The following is a 21,536-nucleotide window of genomic DNA, read 5'->3' as shown; positions in this document are numbered from 1 at the left end:
GCCTTAGCCAGTTGAGCTATAGGCGCCGAGCCAGAAAGGAATTCTTGTCATAACCCTGAGGTGGCAGCTGTAGGTCTTCTTCTGAGCTTACCCAACCGAAGATGCTGCTTGCTGCGATTTCCCAAGATGTAAATGAACTGGGCTTCATCTGTTCCCCATTTCAGTTCCCCTGCCTCATACAGGTCCTAAAGGGGGAAGAGGTGGAACTAAGCAAAAGAGGAAATTTCAGGACATGCAACATGCTGGCCAAGCCAGTCAAGTGCTACCTGATCCCTGAACATACCAGTAGTTGGTACCCTCAGGACCTTTGTATATACTGTCATGCCTCACCTAACAAGGGGGAGGAGTTCTAAGAAAGGTGCCTTGAGGCGATCTCAGCACTGTCTTCACAGGGTACACTTAAACACACACCTAGATGGTACAGTACTGCACACTGAGGCTACAGGTGTAGCCTACTGCTTCTGGTTACAAACATGTTACTGTACTGAATACTGAGGGCAACTGTGACAAAGTGGGACGTATTTGTGTATCTAAACACATCGGAACAGGGAAAAGGCCTAGATCATAATCTTACGGGACTGAGGAGTGCCTTCGGAGATGCAGTCTGTTCTGACCGGAACGGTTTTGCAGCACATGGAGGTACCTGCACACCTTCTTCTGTTCTTTCTGGAGACACTCCTACCCCACTCTCAAGGCCCAGGCTGAGTGTCCATTTTTTGCTCAAAGCACTTCCTGATGCCCACCTGGAAGGGTGATCTTTCCCTCCTTCTCTCCCTTTTTTAGGCTCCTATAGCTTTCTGCCTCTTTGATCTACTATCTTTGTATTATAACTTCTTCACACGTCTGTTTACTCACCACTGCATGGTTTCCAAAGGACAGAGACTATGTCTTAGCCTGCTCTGTATCTGCCCCTGTAGTGTTACTGGTACACAGTGGGTGCTCAAAACATCTGGATTGTGTGGTGTATGGACACAAGTATTTGTGTGATTAATATATGCCTGACTCCAGTACTGCCCACCTTTGTTTGGCAGTAAGTCCTCAACACTTGGGAGCTTGTCTAGCACATAGTAGGTGTTTTAATTCAATAAATATGAAATAACTGAATGAGTAAATAATGAAAGCTCCAAAACACATCTCACCAACTTACACATGTAACGTACCTTTGAAAGACAACTTAAATCCTTTCTTCAACAAAGTGCTGTATAAATGATGGCTATGACTGGGTTACTGGTAGTCTTTGATGTAAATGACGTTACCGCCAGCCCTTCCCAGGCCCTGCCCCTCCCATCTCTCAAGGCTCCTTTGTCCACTTCCTCATTGGGGACTTCTTTATTTACCTGGACATCCTGTTGTACCAGGTCCTCGCTCACTACATCGTCCTCCTCCCTGGTTCCCTGGGCAGAAAGACAAGGGATATGTGTTTCAAATACCTCAGGGTTTGGAGGAAGGCATGGATGGATGCTGGGGTGGAAATAGGGAAGGCTGAGAAGACCCTGGCAGCCCAGGGGTGTCTAGGAGCAGTGAATGCCCCTGGATCAAGATCACAGCACCTATTTTTTGGGGAATCAGAGTCGCTCTTGCCAGCCTCTCCCTTCATCCTTGAGGCTGGGACCACACAAGGGGTGCCAGGAATAATCGGAGTCCTTCCAGGTGTCCCTGTCCCGATAAAAAAGTAAGATCCTTGTACTGAGGACACCTCTGAGAATAGGGACAGAGTTTCGGTATGTGGACAGCTCTTGCCACAGGTCATGGCATGGCCCACTACACCCCCCAACAATGATTCCACAGAGGTAACAGGGTCTTCATGTTTGCATTCCATTAGGCATTCCCCTACTTAACCCAAACAGTTCACCCATCAGGATTTGGGACTTGGACCCCCAGATCTGAGCTCACACCTGCAAAGGCACCAACTCCTACTGGTCCTTCTTTTGTTCTGCTCAAGCACTATGATAAGCCCATCTGATAAGGAAGGTTTAAAAATAGGAAGATACTCAAAAGGGACAGGGGCAAGCCACGCCAGGCTCCTTGCTTATGTGAAGAGGGGTCTGCAGCAGGCCTGGCGAGGCCTATGTTCCACCCCTCTTTCTCCTGGATTGTGCATTTCAGGACTGCAACTCTTCTGTTCTCTCAGGAGCTGTCAGGCAGAGCTGGCATGTCAACAGTCTGTGTCACGCTCCTACTCACTGTTAGATGTTAGGGAGACAACATCCCTCTTCCTGGCATATCCATACCTTCCCAGATACAGCTCTCTTCTCCAGAACAAGCAGCTTTGAAAATTGGGCCAAGGTCACACTTTCCCACTGCTAATGTTTCTCCTGATAATTCCCCAGCTGGTTAATATGGGATGTGGATTGTTATGGCAATGAGAGGAGGAGAATCGGGAGAAACTGGTATAAAATAGGAAATGGGGGACAGAGGAAACAAAGTGGTAGCTTAATTTACATATGAGACTTCATAAAGGTTTTGGTCCTTGGAGCTGGGCTTGAGAGACCCCAGCAGCTGTGGTCACAGAGAATCCCACAGGGCCAGCAGATAAAGTGTGTGGTGAAGTGGGCAAGGGGACGTGTGCTCCATCCCCTGCTCATGTTCATGTAGAATGCAGGCCTGCTGTTGCCCGAACTTTCACTACATCAAAAGAATCCAGAAATACGGTTTTTGAGCAAAGTTTCATGATTTTTAAATGTTAGCAACTAACTCAAAGTTGTTTTTCTTTCTTTGTTAAACACATTATATAGGAAGACAAAGGACAAAAATCTATCTTGGCTGAATGAACTCAGGCATGGACACCAGCCTGCAGCCTCTTCATAGAGCCCTCCTGACACACTCCTTGGGCGGGCTGGGAGGAAGCAGCAGGGCTTGGACATGGAGATGCAAAATAGGCAGCCCCCCAATGCCACGGCCCTGCTGGTGTCCTCGGTACGAGCCATGGCTCCAGAAACAGTGGCAGGGGTGGCCCCGAGAGGAGGAGGAAGAGCTAAGTGTGGAGAGAGGAAGGAGCTCCTGAGAGAAGACACTCTTGGGCACAAGTGAGGAGCATGTGCCAAAGGGACGGGCACATCCCACGAAAACACCTGCCTGTGCCAACCAGGAGAAACTGACCAGGATGCCACTCAGACTCTATACCAGATGAGCCAGATGGAAACCATCTCAAGCGCCAGAGGACAAAGCAAGCAAGGGACCAACCTGCAGCAGGACCACAAGCATCTTCTGGAAGTGCCCAGAGGTGTCACCAATGACGTCAGACTCCAGGTCCCGCTCATAGGCTGCAGGAAGGAAGACAAGCTCTAGTCTCATCCCCCAGAGACCTCCTGGATCCAGAATAAAGGACCCTGCTGTACCCAAAATGATCAGATATTTGTCACAGATTCCCAAACCCAGCCTATATGACTGCTATGGCAAAAACCATGGTGCATTTTCAGTTTTCAGTGCTGATCGTGACATGATGAAATGGAATCTGTCCACTTCTCTCTAACTACCCCAACCTGTACCATCCTATTGCAGCCAGCACCGTCTCCTCTCTGGGTAGTGACTACAGCTTTCCAACTTAAAGCCCATATTTGACGGTAATACTCACCATCTCTCTCTTGGCCTACAAGGCCCAGACTCTACCTGTCTAATCTCAGACTGGCTGCCAGCCTCACTTTTGCTTCTGTGCCTTTGGTTTTGCCTTTCCCCATCCTGGAAGATGGAAGAATCTTCTCTTTACTCTTCTTCTTCTTCTTTTTTTCTATTGCTTTGTTTTGTTCAGATTTCTTCTTCTTTTGCTCTGGTAGAGTGCCATAGCTCACAGCAACCTCAAAAGTCTTGGGCTCAAATGCTCCTTCTGCCTCAGCCTCCCAAGTAGCTGGGACTACAGAGTTGGATTTTTTTCTTTTTTAAGGCAATGTTTTTTTTTTCCTGAGACAAACTCACTCAGTTGCTCTGGCTAGAGTGCTATGGCATCAGAGCTCACAGCGACCTCAAACTCTTGGGCTTAAGGGATCCTCTTGTCTTGGCCTCCTTCTCTTCATTCTTTGTACATTTGTTTCCTGGTTTCCTCCCAAGATAGTTTTTCCCTGACTACAGTCAGAAGTCGTCCTCCCTCATGAAAGTCTGATTCATATCTTGTTTCCTTCATAACACTTAGCTGCAATGGATACTGTTTGTTCTGTCTCCCTCATGAACTCATGGGTCTGAAGTTCTAGAAGGCAGGGACTCTGTTGATTTTAGCTACCATCTTATCCTAAGAAGCTAGCACACCCCCAACACAGAGCAGGTACTTATTGCATAGAAAGAGGAAAGAAGGTAGAGAGATAGAATCTTAGTGTCCCCATCCCTGCCATCATCCTCATTTTGTATCTGAAGATCTTGAGTGGCCCCTCCTGTCCATCTCACCATCTTTGTATGCTGCTACCAGCTGGTGAATCTGCTCATTGGTCCGGGAAGCCAAGATCTCAATGAGGCATTTCTCATCTGTGCCAATGCCCTGGGAGAAGAGAAAGAGTGTGCTGAGTCGAGGGCTGGGAAGGAAGGCCACCAGCCACAGGTCGGGATCCTGGAGTGTCCAGAGCTATGAAACCTCCAGCACTCAGGGGGCTGTTACCACAGTTCTTAGGTTCTGAGCAGGACCTGCTACCCTAAAACTCACAAGGCATAGCTGCTTCTTTTTTTTTTTTGAGACAGAGCCTCAAACTGTCACCCTGGGTAGAGTGCTGTGGCATCACAGCTCACAGCAACCTCCAACTCCTGGGCTCAAGCGAGTCTCCTGCCTCTGCCTCCCAAGTAGCTGGGACTACAGGCACCCACCACAACACCTGGCTATTTTTTGGTTGCAGCCATCATTGCTGTTTGGTGGGCCTGGGCTAGATTCAAACTCGCCACCTTAGGTGTATGTGGCTGGCACCTTAGCCACTTGAGCCACAAGCGCTGAGTCAAGGCATAGCTTCTAGTCCTGCCTATGCCAGCAGCTTGCCTTGTGACTTCTGACTATGGAACTTTGTTTTGAGACAGAGTCTTAGCCTGTCACCCTGGATAGAGTGCTATGGAATCATAGCTCACAGCAACCTGAAACTCTTGGGCTTGAGCAATCCTCTTGCCTCAGCCTCTCAAGTAGCTAGGACTATAGGCACCTACCACTATATCTAGCTAGTTTTTTTCCCTTGTTTTTAGTTGAGACGGGGTCTCGCTTTTGCTCAAGCTGGTCTTGAACTCCTAAGCTCAAGCAATCCACCCGCCTCGGCCTCTCAGAGTGCTGAGATTATAGACGTAAGCCATCACACCCAGCCACGAAACTACCTTGTGGTGCCTCAGTTTTCCCATCTACGAAATGGAGATGATGTTAGTTGCTCTAGTAAATTCACAGGGAGATTGAGATACTAATAATCTCTCACAGTTTATGAAATAAATTCATGCTTAATAGCTCATCAGAGGGAAAGATTATAGTACTTTATAAAGTTCCAGACACACTTAAGTGCTTTTTATCTCTCCCTTTTACTAGAAGCAGCCCTCTAGCTCAGCCAGATTGAGATGCTCCTCATACCCTGAACGGACCTCTACAACTTCTCCCACCCCTTTCCCAGCCAGTAATGACACTGACACTCCTGTCCACTAAATCTTATCTTTGTTTTGGGGCTCAACCTATCTTCTCATCTTTTAAGTCTCTCTCTCTCTCAAGCCACCCCAGGCTGAGAGTCTAGCATGCTGACCAGTGTGCCCTTAGCCTGTGGTGCATTGGACACAATTTGTCTCCATGTCTCTATAATCTGCTTCTTCAGGACCATAAACTCCTGGTATCGGGGTCTGGGCCAAGGGCCCCGTTCATGTGCTCTGCATCACACTGACATCTGTCCACATCTGTCTGTTGGGAGGAGGTTACAATGCCCCTCTGGGACAGGGTTTTGGCAAGCTGCCTCTTGAAGCAGGACACATCTGCTGGGTGGTTCTTGGGCTCACCAGACGGTTGCTAAAGAGCCTGGAATCTTTCCATTAACCATGCTCCCACTGCAACACACACACACACACACCCATGCTTCTTACTGAGATGGCATCTTTAATCTCCTTGGCATCAAAATAGGCAAGTGGTCGCATTAGGCCCACAATCAGCCGTTCAAACTTCCCCATCAGCTCATACTTCAAGTCAGCAATGAGGTCCTGGGGGGAGGGAAGAGAAGAGATAGAAGAGGAAGGGGAAGCTATTATAATAAGAATTATATTTAATGAGCACTACTCTGGCAGGCTCTGGGCTAAGTAGTCTCATGGAATCATCATGCTTAGAGGTATGTACTATCACCAATCCTCAGAAATAGGCTCAAAGACATCAGGTAACTTGCCCAAACTTATGCAGCTAGCAAACGGATGTGCAGGTTGGACCCACAGTGCTGTGCCCCTTTCCTATCACCGCCTGCTCCTATGTTTACTGCATGTCTTTCCCACTGTCTGGGATTCCACAAAGCTGACACCTCATGGGTCTTATTCACCTATGCAGCCCTAGCACCTAGCATGAGCCCAGTATACAGCAGGTACTCTAGATGTAAATGAGGTTGAAGCACAGAGGCTGACCTGGAGTGCCAGATGCAGGAAAGAACCTGAATGAGCACAGATGAGTGAGATCGTTCCCAGCCCCCACCCCATCTGCCTTCAGTCACATGGTTACCTTGCCATAGAGGGACTTGTAGTTCTGGCAGATCTCCTGCCTCTGACTGTTGCTCCGGGAGGTGATCAGCTCCAGTATGGCCTCCTTGTCACTGCCTGGTTGAGGGAGGGAATCTGTCACCCCATCCAGCCCGCCTCCAGGAAGCCCACCAGGGATGCTTCCTTCCCCGGACATAGCCCTAGCTCCTGCAGTGCTCAGCATAAGCCTTCTGCTCACAGGTGCTGGAGTCGAGGTGGGGGGTTTGTGGGGATCAACTAAGCTGCCACTGAGAGGGATCAGAGTACATATGCTATTGAGTTTGGAGGGCCTTCAATTCAGCTCTTCACTGCACAAGTAAGGAAACTGAGGCTCTGAGCAGGGCAAGGACTCCACCAAGGTCTCAGGATGAGCCTGGCTTAGGAAATCCAAGTATCCTAACACCCAGTACAGGGTTCTCTCAGCCACAGGACAGAGAGAACATAAGCACCAAAGTCAGAGCAGTGGTCACCAGGAGGAAATATTACCAGGAGATAGACCTACCAAGGAAACTCCAACTATGCTGATGAAGCACTATTTCTCAAGTTGGGTGGTAGGTCTATGGGTGAAGCTTCTACTATTCTTTGTAACTTTTTGTTGGTCTGAAATATTTTATTATAAAATTATGAAAAATAATTTTAAAAGGAGCTCGAAAAACGAATGAGTATACCTTACCATCTCACCCTGGCCCCACCACCATAAGGGATCTGGGCTATGTCCATATTTGGAGAATGACCCCAACCTCCCCTTTCTGCAGGCCCTTCTCTCAGAGGCCTGGCACTCACCTAAGCCCTTCATGGCAGTGTACAGAGCCTCAGCATCCTGGCTGGGGTCAAAGTTTGGGAAGTCATGAATGGAACCCCGGTACTTGGCACCCTGTGGAGAGGAAAGCAGTGAGTGCGCTGCTGACCCTGGACTTAGACCCAGCTCCCATCCCCAACCTCAGGTTAGACATCTACTCTGGTTCAAGCTGAGCTCCCTCCTCTTGCACAATCGAGTGCTGACTACATAAACCCTGCATAGGGGCACAGATGATTCTCCACACCATCTGCTGCAACCTGCCCAAGTGACAGTGCCATATCCCCAAGGAAGGGTGGCTTGGCCAAGGCCCACAGCCCTGAACCACCTTCCAAGGGGCCCAGGAGAGGGTAAAAAAATACTTGCTGAGTGTGGGGGAGGGAAATGATCCCTACAGGGGTAACCAGAGTCCCTCATATTTTTACAGCACTTTACAGTTTACAAAACCCTTTCACCTTCATTAATGTGATTAGTTTAGCAATTTGCAGAAGCACTTAAGATTATCTCCATCATGAGATGAAGAAGTCAAGCTTAAAGAAGGAAAACCACTTTCCTAGACCTCTCCTTGTTCCCCTCTGCTCTCTAGATCCAGAAACCCTGCCTCTGCCAGCTACTGACAGTGGGGTCTTGAGCCAGAGGTGCCAATAGCCACCCTTGGTTCAATGCCAAGAAGAGATGCTGCCCCTCTCAGCCCAGTAAACTGAATTGTGAACCGGTATCTGAGGACAAGCTGGCCTGGACCTTGTAGGAAGGAAAGAGGGAGCAGAGAGCCCGGGGATCTTAGACAATGAACCTGAACCTGAATGCACAATGGGGCTGGTTCACAGGGAAGTCAGATATGAGTCAGCCATGCAGGACTGAGAAGTATGGGGTCTGGGATAGCAGCCGAGAGCTGGTGGAGCTGAGTCTGCCAGAGCCTGTCACCGAGCACACAGCACAGTGGCAAGGCATTTTACCTGTGCCAGGCCTGATGCCAAGGAGTAAAGATTTGGGGAGAAAGGAGACCAGATGTCTGTGTTTCATGACCTCTTGGCCCAGTGGCAGAGAGAAAGGAACAGATACACACACACATTACCATAGACCTTGTAATAAATATCCTAATTACCATAAAGCTTGTAATAAACACTCTAAGACTTGCTAAAAAGCAAGATAATATGAGAAAATAGTGATAGCTGATTTCAACTAGGGGGAAACCAGGAAAGGGGTCATACAGGAAGGAGTTGGGGGTGGCTCACATCAGCTGTCTTGAAGGAGAAGTGGACAGGCAGAGTGAGCCCTTGTCTATCTCCTGCGCCCCCAAGTGCCTATACTACAGGACCCTGGTCAGGCATCTGAATGCTCTTTGGATTATGTCTGCAGAGGCTGGTTCCTCTGAGGTATGCATGCGTGGGCGTGGAGTTGCTATTTAAAGCTCTGATAGGGCGGTGACCAGAAAGGGATCCAGCCCTCTTCCCACTACCCATGAATTCCCTGCAACCTGATCACACCTCTGGGCAGAGAAGGAGAGTAACACATGCCAAGTACCTAGACCAGGGTGTCTTGCAAGGAGCTAAGTGAGCACAGGATGGGGTTCTGCTGGCAGAGCTCCCCTCGGCCTTCCTTTAGACTTCAGGGTCTGGAGCTCAAGAAATCCCTAGGTAGGCAGTGGATCCAGAGCCCTTGAGTGCACGTACAGACATACCCTGGACGCTGCACAGAGCCTAACCAAAGGAAGGACTCAAGTATCTATCCCATGAATAAATGAACAAGACAGAACAACTGATGTCCTTCAGGTATTTCACTTCCAAACCCTTTAGTCTTTCTCCCTGGACATACTTAGTGCAACAATATCAAAAAACTAGTGCAGATAAAGACTCTCTTCTGGGATGGATGGAAAAATAAGAGGGCAAAGAGGCTCAGAAACAGTGCTTTGCAAGGGTCCTTGAAGACCCCTCAGTTCAGTGCTTCCTCAGTTCTTGACTCCACGGTGGACAGGGATGATGGCATGAAAGAGACAAGTAACTCTCCCTAAGAAGAACTACAGAGCCCCAGAGCTACACAGGCTTGGCACAGAAGCTGAAGGGACTGGGCTGCATGAATGAATGAAGACACCAGTGACGGTCCAGGCCCCAGGATGGAGGACACTGAAGGGGAAGGCTGTGGAGGGAGCCCTTCTGGCCCGGAAATCCTAACAGTGCTATCCCCAGTGCTGGGCCTCCTGGGCCCAGCACGGAAATAATAAGCCGTGAAAGATGCCACTAGGGGCAGGTCCTCCAGTGTCTGCCTGGGCCTTGGCAGGCTAGCCTGTGGCCAGGCCCCACAACTGCTTTTCTCTCCACCTGTCTGAGCCAACCTGTCCTAACCAGCACTAGTCTCCAATCCACTCCTCCAGTTGTAGGGCATCACCTTATTCACCTGGGATAATGGAGGCACTGTACCTTGAGAAGCATATGCCGATAACTAAATGAGCGGGAGCATCCGAACTTGTTTTTCCTCTGCCACACATTGGAAGAAGATGAGTTAGTTGTCTTGGGCCACACATTAAATACACAAATGCTAATGAAAGCTGACTACCAAAAATAGGTCCATGCATACTTTTTGTGATATCCCACAACACAGATGAGCAAAACAGTCCTCACAAAATCAGCAGACTATCTAAGGGCTGTAGGTTGGATACCCCTGTGAGGAAGGCTGGGTTTAGTATTACCACCTGTAATTCCCAGAAGACCCAAAACAGAGAGGGCTGGTGACATGTCAAGATCACAGAGCAGGTCAGGCTCAGTGGCTCACACCTATAATCCTAGCATTCTGGGAGGCTGAGGCAGGTAGAATGCTTGAGCATAGGAGTTTGAGACCAGCCTGAGCAAGAGGGAGACTCTGTCTCTACTAAAAATAGAAAAACTAGCTGGGAGTGGTGGCGGGTGCCTGTTAATACCAGTGACTGGGGAGGCTGAGGCAGGAGGATCACTTGAGCCCTGGAATTTGAGGTTGCACTAAGCTATGTTGATGGTACTGCCTGCACTCCAGCCTGGCCAACAGAGTAAGACCCTGTCTCAAGAAAAACAAAACCAAAGAGGTGCTCCCCGGGGTTGCACGTGTTGCCCAGAGGCCAGTCATCCCCCTAAAAAAGAAAAACAAAACAAAAACAACTACACAGCAAGTCAGGAGCCCAGCTGGGAAGGGAATCCGAGGTTCCTTCTAGCAGACCATCTTGGTGGGGTGGAGATGAGTAGGGACAACCATCACACATGGCTCAGGGCTTCTTCCCTGGCCAATGATGTCCACCTGCCATCTGCCTGTCCCTCTTCTTGAATACTGAAGCACCAGAGTTACCTCACTGCACCCTTCACCTCCTCTGTTGGGACTAGCTCTTATCAGGTAGGCCCCTTTCATCTCTGTGCCATTCTGACCCTGTTTTTAAGGCGGTAAAGAGGCAGCATGCTGTCTAAACCATGGGATCCTAAGTGCTTCTCACACTTAGAAAATCATACTTCCAGGGCAGCTACAAGCACCCTTCATTCATTCATTCAATCAACCAAGCAAGCAATATTTACTCAGTGCTACGACCAGGGACCACTAAGAATTCACAGTCCGGCAGGGGAGATAAATTTCAACTATACCATAGTCTGGGAGGTATTATGGCAAGGGTAACACTGGAGCCAGAAAGAGATACTACTACCTTTAGAAAGTTCTGTAAGAGCAAGGACCATGTCTGTCTTGCTTACTGAGGCATTTCGAACATCTAGTAGGGGCCTGAGCAAGTAGGCACTCACTCAGTATTTGTTCCATAAATGGGTGGATAAATGAATGTGAACATAAACTGAGCAGATCAGAGAAGTTTTCCTGGAGGTGACATCTAGGCAAGTCCTAAAGGATGAGTAACAACTGGCCCCAAGGGGTGCGAGAGGGAGGACAAAGGTGATGAGGAAGGAAGCATCACAGAGGAAACGCAAGGCATGGGCCTGGAGAGAAGTGAGGACTCAGGAAAGCAGGCCAGACCCTTCGGCGCTCAGGCCAGATGCCCAGAGTTCCTGCGATCATCCACTGTGATGGGGAAGGCAGAGATGAGGCTGGAGCATGACAGATAGGGATTAGATAAATTCCTCACTCCTGGTGAGGGCAGCTCTAGCCCTGGTGGTCATCCTGGGCATACCACCTAAGTCAGGACCTGGGCACACTGAGGCATTGTTTTTCTTACCTACTCAACAGAGTTGCCTATGCATAACCCTGCCCCCAGTGTTTGGCATTTTTTACTAGGTCGAACCAGATAGCTTGCCTTTTATGTAAATCAAAAGTAATCGATTAGCAGTAGGTTTCAGGTGGGATCTAGAAGACTTTTTAACTTGCCTGCTGGGATAGGGATGTGCTGGTACCAAGTCTGAGTGGAGACTCTTCAGAGCTCACAGACAGATGCCCAAAGTTGCTAAGATCATGGGACTGTACGCTGACAGGAGGGCACAAAGAGAAGATGGAAGCATGTCCCAAGGACTGGAGCAGGTGGACTGCCCCTTCCTTACTGCTGCTCCTCCAGGCCCTCCCTCCTCCACTGGGCATAGTGTGGGTGGTTGCGACAGCGTCTGGGAAGGGGCTGGAGCTGACAGAAGATGAGGTAATCCTCTGTGGGGGAAAGGGTGTCTAATGACATACACAGGGCTTGACCTCGGAGACAAGCCTCTCGAAGAGCAAGGTTGGTCTTTATTACACAAGGATAATAAAATCAATTAGTTATCCTGGAACCCCACAGGACCACAGCCACTAGAAGCAGGGGTAGGAGGCTTTGCACTGGTCACATGTGGAGACAGACACAGACCCCCATGTCATCCGGGCCTGGCTTTCCCACTGTTGATCATTCTCACAGCAACTTTGTGCATTTTGCCTTTCTATGTGCCCCTGTGTTTCTGCACTGGTTTCTCCTCACCCTGACTGCCTGTCCTACCTCTGGCAGACACGTTCCTGGCTGTAGTACCTGGGCAGGGAGAGCAGAGAAGGGACTTTCCACCCTGAAATATTCAGCAGGCCCTGCTGCCAGCTGGTGAACAGCCCGGGCCCTGGGGCTCTGTGGGCCTGGGCCCCATCCAGGCCACTTCTGGAGCAGGAGTCCCAGTTGCATCTCAGGAGCAGAAGTGACATCCCCCAGAGAGATGGCTGCCTGGCAGGACTCCAGCTAAGAGTTGCCTTGACCAGATCTGACCCAGGCCTCACATCCACAGCTCCCAGAGCCCTGGGCGGGAGACCTGCCTCTCTTACTCTGTCCTTAAGGTGTCATTATGTTCATCATCACATTCAAGCCCAGATGCCGCTATGAAACTGAGGCCACTATGCCATGTCTCCTAGCACCCTCCATGACACCACACTAGTTCTTTAAGTCTTTGGGCCACACATTCCCATCTCCTGGAAGGACAGATAGGGAGAATGGCACAATACTGTAGTAGTAGGAGCTGGGAGTGACTGGGCCAGAGAAGCGTGAACAGTCTACTGTGTGTGTGCGCATGTGCACGTGTGTGGGCGCGTGTGTGTGTGTTGGGGGTGGGTGGGCACCAGATGATGAGCTAATAATTGGAAGCAACAGCCATGAACTTTAGCCCAAGGGACGGGAGATCTTTCTCATACTTCTCTAGTTTTGTCTCCTACAACCTCCTCTGCTCCCCCAAACCACTGCACACCAAGCATACCAAATTACTCTTACTGCTGACTCCCACTGTGCTCTCTTTTCCCCTCCACCCTTCTGTTCCAGCCATTCCCACTATTCTCAGTCCCCTTGTTCTTTCCCTGAGTGGCTCTCTGTAGGCAGCTTTTCCTGTCCCCTCAACCAGGATGGGGCATCCCTTCTGATGTCCTCAGAGCTCCTTTAATGCCCCCATCAGAGCACTATGCACAGGGGATGCCAGTTCACCCCACAGGAAAAGATATTCCTAGAGCCCTGCCACTCCAGAGCTTGCTTAGGGGAGATCTGCTGGCCCCTGGTCCATGGCAACAAGAAATCACAGGTCAGCCAGGCATGACCCAAGAACACTGGAGTCCAAAGGCCTGCACCCTAAGGTCCTGGTCTCTCTGATCTCCCAGGGACCTGACCTGTCCACTTGGATCATCCAGAATCCTGAAATTCCATTGCCTTTCAGGAAGTGGCTCTAGAATGACCACATGTGAGAAAATGGGGAACAGTAGAAGTTCCACCTTGGCTTTTCACCCATAACCACTACCACTCTCTCCTCCTGATCAGAAAGGCCACTTGCAAAGCACACTCCTCAGTGGCTGATGTGGAGGCCACAGCTCGGATATTTTTGAGGGTTATTATCCTACATCCTACAACACACTGTGCTCCTCAAAAACTGTGACGATCCTTTAGGCCCAGGTTCACTGGGTGGCAAGTCATGGAGTCAGGCATGAAGTTAATTGTCATTGAACTCAACTACCCTGTAGGGGGAAAATGAGGGCCAAAGGAAGTAAGGACTCACAGACCCTGTGTTACTTTCTGTGGCCTATAGTTCTGGGTTTGCAGTAGGCACAAAAGGGGCCAAGTCAGGTGTCCGTCAGCTTTATTGTCCCCTTTGGATCCTATCCTGGCACTGACCACACCTCCTTCTCTTAGGCCAGCCAACAAGGAGCACTCTCGGGCTCACCCTGACAGAGCTACTCTTAGCTCTGACCACGGACAGAACCCAATCTTTGCCACATAAGAGTAAGAGCTCTGATGTCTCCAGAAGAGTAGTCAGACAGCATGAAAGATAGAGGTTAGAGTCACCCAAGCTAGGAGAATTAACCCCAAATTGGTGTGACAGGAAACATTTCCATCTCCAGAGCAAAGAGGATCCTCAATAACTTTTGTGCCTGTCCAGTATCCATCTCCCTTCCTGGGAACCACTTGGGCATGCAGTTCAGGTAGGCCCACCTCTCCCTCCTGGGTCCAAGAGAGGGCTGGTTACCCAGGCCCCACCAATAACAACCAAACCTGGGATATACCCTGGAATCAGTACGTGGCCAAGACAGTGGAATGGAAGCCTGGAGCTGCTGGTGGCTTGCATGTCAAGGCAAGGAAGGTCCTAAGAATGAAGCCACCAGATCACAGATACAAATCCCAACACTATCACTTGGGCTCCCTGATCCACCCAGACCTGAAGTCTTGGGCTTCTTAGTTACATGAGCCAATATTCATCCTTTTCTGCTTAGAATATTATGTGTTGTCACTGGTATCCTGTATCTGAAGAGCTATGACTGGGAACAGGAGCAAGTAAAGCCTAACAACCTTTCTTGCTCCTTTAAGGTGATGTTACCAGGGGTCTCTGCTGTGGATCTAGTGACTCTAGGGTATCCCAGCTCCAGGGAAGGTAGAGCACATCCTTTGGGAAAAAGGGTCCTCTTACCTGTGCTGGTTTGGCCATGGTCTCAGGTTCTGCAGCAGAATCCACTGTGGAGAATAAAGAGATCCATGAGAATTCCCACACTCTGCTCGGCTCTGTTTCCCTCCCCAGATTTCCTCACCCTGGTGGTTTCTGTTTTCCAAGGCCAATGGATAGACTGGCTGGTGTCCAGACATTCACACACTTGGAGTGGAGAGGGAGGGTGGGCATGACCTCTGACCTCCCACTGACTGCCTGACTCCAGGCTGTGCAGGGTGTGTGTTCCAACAGTGCCTGAGATTCTTCCGGGCATCAGATCCTCTTTTGTGTAAAGGAGGAAACTGAGGCCAGGGTATTACAATGTGTGATCTGAGGTCACAGAGCGTGAATTCAACAATTCCAGATGCCAGAATCCATACTATCCGCACTTCCTGTGCCCTCTTCCCAAATCAACAGAATGGCTTCGGAAACTCACAGGTCTGCAGCTGAGACTTAGGGGGCTCCCCACCACCTGCTGTACCCTGAAGGGCTATGGCTTCCGTACAAGTCAGTGAGCATTTATTCAGCATCTACTCTGAGCCAGGAGCTGTTCTAAGCATAGGGGACACAGAAGTATGAAAGAGATTTTAAAAACAAAGCTTTTCTGGAGCTTACACTCTAATAGAGTAGGATAACAAATGCATAAGTTAGGCTAAGAACTAAGGAGAAAATAAAAGGCTTAGTCAGAGAGTGATAAGGGGTAAAGTCCCAAGAAGAGGGTCAGAGGGTCTCATGAGTGCAGCTGTGGGCAGTGGGAGTGAGGAACCACCTTAGGGCCCAGAGTGGCTTATGTGGTGGCAGGGAGGTGGGGGCAGGGGCTGGTAGGATATACAGTCAGGGGGCCAGTGCCTGAGGTCCCTGTGAAGACTAGCTTTTTCTCTGGTGGGACAAGGCCATTGTGGGGGATTTGAACACACAGGACACACGATCTCATTGAAAATGGATAAGGCATATGAGGTGGAGGTGTCAGGAAACAGTGAAGGAACAGGGTACATTACTAAAAATAAATGAAGAAAGGATGTAAGTGACTTGGAAAGGAGAAGAGGAGGTGGTGGGAGCTGAGCTAATGAGCATGCTCAGCAGGAAGGCAGAAGAGGACAGTCAGGCAATCTTAGGATTAAGAGAGGAGGAACAGAGGACCGAGTGCTTGCCACTGTAAGCAGGCCTGCATAATTTGATCTCTTTAACTTTATCTATGTATTGCTTTTTTTTTTGAGACAGAGCCTCAAGCTGTCCCCCTGGTAGAGTGCCGTGGCATCACAGCTCACAGCAACCTCCAACTCCTGGGCTCAAGCGAGTCTCCTGCCTCAGCCTCCCAAGTAGCTGGGACCACAGGCACCCACCACAACGCCTGGCTATTTTTTGGTTGCAGCTGTCATTGTTGTTTGGCAGGCCCAGGCTGGATTCGAACCTGCCACCTTAGGTGTATGTGGCTGGCACCTTAGCCACTTGAGCCACAGGTGCCGAGCCTATGTATTGCTTTTAAAAAGTAAAAATAACCAACTCAATCAGGCTTACTTAGTGAGACCCCACAGGGAACAGAACTAGAAAGGTAGAAACCTTGGAGACATTCCAGTTCTATGCTTTCTAGTTCTCCATATATTCCCCACTCCCCCCAAACTTAGAGAAACCAGCCCCTGACCTCACTCCATAGTCTGCCCTCACTTTGGGATACCAGAGTCAGAGTGACACAAAATAGGTTTTGAAGCCAGATGGACCTGGATTCAAATGCTTATTTTATCACTTATCAACTATGTGATCATGGGCTTATTGCTCATTTCTGAGTTCAAAGTTATTTCAAGTGCAAAACCGTTGCTTTCACTTTCTTGCCTGTTGGGGGTTGAAACATAAACTATATCAAGGACAGAGCATAGAGGCCAGGCACCAGGTATGTTCTCAGTGGATGGTGGTATTTGCTGTACTGCTGGGAAGTTGAGGATAGGGCCTTTGAAGCGATTGCCCGTTGCCTGATTGCAACGTTTTCCTGTTGCCTGATTGCAAATCCCCCAGACTGCAGTCAGCAGAGGACAGACATGATAGGGCTAGGAGTGCAGGGCAGAAGACAGATCTGCCTGCAAAAGAAGCCCAGCTCAGCTTAGCGCAAGGAAACCCTGCTGTTTCCCTGGCAACCAGGGGCCCCTCAGCACAATATGCAGCTCTCACCAGGAAATGGGAACAGCACCCCCTCACCCCCAGTTGTGTGTCCCTAGGGCAGGGAGCCCACATCTACCCCAAGATTAGGCTGGAGGCCAGCTCTGGGTTTCCCCAGGCCTAAGGAACAGTGGGGACAGGGGGAGAGGGAACCCCCAAGGCTAGCAGAAACAGGGACTGCATGAGGGCCAGGAAGTGACTTGACATATGGGAGCGAAGGCTGAGGCCTGTCACCTGCACCTCCAGCCTTGAGGCATTTTCTTTTGGCCTCCTTACTGGAAACTTTTGCTGCTGGCTGCAGCCCAGGCCCATCTGGACAAGAGCCCCTTTCCAAAGAGAAGACAGCTCAAAGCAGGGACTTCCAAGCCTTTGGGAAAATAGTCTGAGCCCTGAGAGCAGTTTCTGTGTGCCTTATGTGTGTGCACACCTCATGTGTACATAAAGAGCAAGATCCTTCCAGAACTATGTGTTCAGATTGAAGTTTGAAGGGCTGATCTGCCTGCTACCACCAGCAGTCTCTCCTCTGAGGGTTCAGGGAAGTTCCAAATCTAATCATAGATGTGCCATTTACCCAGGTGCATCTTAATGAGGGCCTCTGGTCCCTTCTGGAGCAACCCAGACCATACTCGCCTAAACTGGCTGAGTGTCTTATATGTAATGTTTCAGAATCCTAGAGTGGCTGCTAGCGAACACTACTCCAAGCCTCTCTTTTTCTAGATGGGGGAAGGGCACCTCAAGGAGAGAAATGGACTTGCCAGGGCCCAGACAGCAGTCAGCATCTCTGCCTTGTAGGTCCCAGTCTTAAGAAGCCCACACAGCCAGGGGCCATTGCTGTGATGGGACATCAGGAAGACACCAAAGAACGAAACTCAGATTCTGGTTCCCAGTTTATTCCCTCTATAACCTCAGACAAGCCAGGTTCTCTCTCTGGGCCTTAGTTTCTTCATCTGTAAAATGGGGACAATACATCACTCCTTCTTTGAGAAGATCCAGAGCGATGTGAGAGGCTTTTAGAGATTTTAACCAGGGATTTTCACAGCAGACTACCAGTCCCCCAAGCCACAGGATTCCATCCCATGTCTCCACACCAGTATGCAACTTGCACTCTCTTGACTGAAAAGCTATTCACGACTGGCAAACATGGGCCTTCCAGACCTGTGTCTCTCTCCCCCAGGAACCCTGAATCCCTTCTGACCTGGGTGAGTTTCAGTGAGGGTGAATCACAACCGATCCTTCCAGAAACCCATCTAAGTAAGGGTGACTCTGTGCTGCTGTAGACACCCCTGGCCTCAGTCCTTGGGCCTGTAATCAATCACATTTCCTTCCTTCCCCTTTGAGAGCTCCCAGCTGACTGTAGGAAGAACAGCTCACCCCTGCCTAGTGAGAGAGCTGGACAGGGTAAGTATCTTGTCTAAGTCATGTGAGGGCAAAGGCTTTGTCCCTCAGTTGTTTGCCATTTAGGTAAATTACTTAAACCGAATCTCAATTTTCATACCTGAAAAATGCAAATAGAAATACCTACTGGTACTGAGAAATAAATGATATAACATAAAAAAAGTACTTAGCATAGTGCACAGAACACAGTAAAAGCTCAATAAATGGTAGCTTTTATTAAAAGCCCAAACATTTACAAAGGAAGCAGCATGATGTTGTAATAAATCCAGGTTTTGAGGTCAAGCTGGCGTTCAAGTCTTAACACTGCAAATTCCTAGCACAGGACCTTGCGTGACTTAAATAATTTCTCTCTGCCTTAGTTTCTTCATCTCTGAAATTATAATCTTATAAAGTTTTTGTGCAAATTCAATGATGTAAGGCAGGTAAAATACTTGGCATGGTCAGGTACAATTAAATGTTTAATAAATAAATGGTGATTTCTGTTACCACAATCATCATCATTAGAACAGTGGTCTCCAAAGGGGGGTATGATAAACTACTGGTATGCAAAATGAGAATAATACAGCTTTCCAAATGTTCTTATCTGGTCCTTTTCTGTTCTGCTGTTGGTGATTGTTATACAGACGTAAAATTTAAGACACATATTAGGGGTTTAGGCTGAGAATCTGGATTCAATGGAACATGAGTTGGGAGCATGCAAGAAAGAACAGTAACACCAGAATAAGAAAGAGTATTTCTGTTTCAAAAGGTCTTTGGAGTAGTACAGTCCTCTACTGGGGGATGTCGAGTATAAGGGGGTGAAACCAGGCATACGGAGAAGGTGATTTAAGAAAAATCAAGAAATAACCTGGAAGAGCATAACAAAATCACCCAGACCTCTGTCTCAGAGGTGTGCCTGTGTGCTACACTTGAGCCATGTCACTCCCTTGTCCAATGGTGGCCCTCAGTGCTTCCTGGCTAGCTCAGCCTTCAGGCCCTTGGTTTTCCTTCCTAACATCTCTGCTCCCCCTTCCCTCTTCTTCACCCTTTCCCCTGCTAAACAAGAAATGCCTGCACTTTTTATCTAGCCTTCTAGAATCTAGTGCTTCTCAATTCTGGCTTCATTAATAAATACAACCGGGGAGTTTTTCAAAATTACCAAAGCATAAGGTCAACCCCCAGAGATTCTGACTCAACTGTTTTGGGGTGAGTCCTGGGCTTTGGTAATTTCTAAAAATGTTCCTATGTGATTCTAAGGCATAGCCAAAGAGGCTAAGAACCACTGTTTTCTGCTGAATTCAAATGCCACCTCTTCTAAGAAGTCAGGTGGGATTTCTCCCACCTTTGAATCCCCACAGTGCTCTGAAACCCCCCTCATCTGACTGGGTTTGGTCAACCATTGTGAATTTATGATTGATTTCTCCATCAGACGCAGGCTTCTAGCCTCCAGGCCAGACGTAGGGAACAGGTAGCTTCAAGTCCACATGTGGCCCTCCAAATCCCCAAATGCGGCCCTGAAGCCAAACTTCACTGAACAAATCCCTTTATTAAAAGGATGTGTTCTGGAAAATTTGGAGTCAGTCAAAAGGCCACAGTCAATGATACAGAAGGCCACATGTGACCCCAAGGTATTACAGCAAAATACTAACATCTACCTGTGCTGGGGGACCTGCAGCCTTGGGACTCTAGTCTTTCACTGAGCCATTTTATAGCCAGTAAGTTGTAGATAACTGACAGTAACACAAAGTAATTCGAATACATGCTCATTCTGTCCTACCTGGTAAAGGTCCAATTGATTTCCCACTCTCGCAGGTAGAAAAACCAGTTTTGCCTCTACTTGAAAATTCCTTTCAATGTAAAAGTGTTACTGATATTCTTTGGAGCTGGTATAACATCTGCCTGGTGTGTCATTGATTACAGAGTAAAATAAAATCTTGAGCACATGTTCATTATTATATGAATCATGATTCCATCCTTTTTAAAAAAATTACTGTACATGCCTCTTTGTTGCACCCCCTATAATAGGGCTTGGATCTTAAGGATTGCTGGCTAAAATGTACAAAGTGGCTTTCCTGCTTTCTTTAGTGACCTCATTGAAAAAAAACCACACAATAAATGAACCATCTAGCCTTGTGGATTTCAAACTGTGCTTTACTCCTTATTCTATGGCCAGGAGGGGAACTAGAGGTTAGGGTTAGTTTAAAGCCATAAAATTAAAAAAAAAATCAGTTATTAAGCAGAGACTCACTGTTCAAAAAATATTTACTAACTAGCTCCTGCAAACTAGGCTCACTGGGAGGAGTTGGAGGTATAATCAAACATGAGACAGAGGAGGCTCCTGCGCCCATTTAGCTGGTGATCTAATATAGCACTCTACGAATTTTTCTTACCTTACATAAAACCTATAACAAAAGAGAAACACGGAGCATTTATCATGATAGACAGAAATATACTTTTTTTCCCCCTTAACCATATCCTGCATGAATATACTTTTTAGGCTGGGCACAGTGGCTCACCTCTGTAATTCTAACACTGCAGTCTGGGAGGCCAAGGTGGGAGGATTGCTTTAGCTCAGGAGTTTGAGACCAGTCTGAGCAAGAGTGAGATTCCATCTCTGCTAACAACAGAAAAATTAGCAAGGCACCTATAGTCCCAGCTACTTGGGAGGCTGAGACAGGAGGATCACTTAAACCTAGGAGTTTGAGGTTGCTGTGAGCTAGGCTGATGCCATAGCACTCTAGCCTGGAGAACAGAGTGAGACTCTGCTCAGGAAAAAAAAAAAAAAAAGACAAAAAATATAAATAATTGAAGGTCTAACAATTTCTTCCTATATCCCAGAAGATCATCTTCAGTATGTCCCAAGGTGTTTGTACTCCACTTTGGAAGCTTATAAAATCTAGGTTCTTCCTTCCTTCCTTTCCCTCTCAACCCACCGGCAGACACCCAAGCCCAGCTCTATCATCCTCCAGGAGCCTCATCTCTGAAACCAGGGTAAATGCTATCCCTGGCCCTGTGCCTGGGCACATCCCCCAGCTCAAGGCACTCAGGTTTCTTAGAGAGCAGTGTCTTTCCCTCTTCTGACCCAGAGCCACTGATCTAGGCTGAATAAGGCCCCAGAGGATCATCTGTCTGTCCCAGAAGTGGAAGTGAGCTGGCCTGGGTTTGAATCCTAGCTCAGGTCACTTTTGTGAGAAGCAGCAAAATGTAGTGTC

At 48.5% G+C, this 21,536-nt stretch overlaps 1 protein-coding gene across 3 annotated transcripts in view; it reads right to left on the bottom strand.

Moving 5' to 3' along the window:
• Positions 1 to 21,536, bottom strand: part of ANXA6 (annexin A6) — a 57,486-nt gene that overhangs the window by 32,881 nt on the left and 3,069 nt on the right. For all 3 annotated transcript variants that reach the window (XM_003782029.3, XM_012808389.2, XM_023515453.1), the window contains exons 2-9: positions 14,785 to 14,828; positions 7,432 to 7,522; positions 6,632 to 6,726; positions 6,016 to 6,129; positions 4,375 to 4,465; positions 3,184 to 3,263; positions 1,338 to 1,394; positions 92 to 185 (exon numbers count right to left, since the gene is read on the bottom strand). In XM_003782029.3, coding sequence (XP_003782077.1) covers positions 92 to 185; positions 1,338 to 1,394; positions 3,184 to 3,263; positions 4,375 to 4,465; positions 6,016 to 6,129; positions 6,632 to 6,726; positions 7,432 to 7,522; positions 14,785 to 14,802 — 640 coding nt within the window. In that variant the 5' untranslated portion in view covers positions 14,803 to 14,828. The remainder of the gene's footprint in view (positions 1 to 91; positions 186 to 1,337; positions 1,395 to 3,183; positions 3,264 to 4,374; positions 4,466 to 6,015; positions 6,130 to 6,631; positions 6,727 to 7,431; positions 7,523 to 14,784; positions 14,829 to 21,536) is intronic.

Source organism: Otolemur garnettii, unplaced genomic scaffold (genome assembly GCF_000181295.1).
Source record: "Otolemur garnettii isolate 467f Iridium unplaced genomic scaffold, OtoGar3 scaffold00003, whole genome shotgun sequence".
Lineage (NCBI taxonomy): Eukaryota > Metazoa > Chordata > Mammalia > Primates > Galagidae > Otolemur > Otolemur garnettii.
The sequence above is the reverse complement of the archived record's forward strand: the minus strand, read 5'-3'. Positions and strand labels throughout refer to the sequence as shown.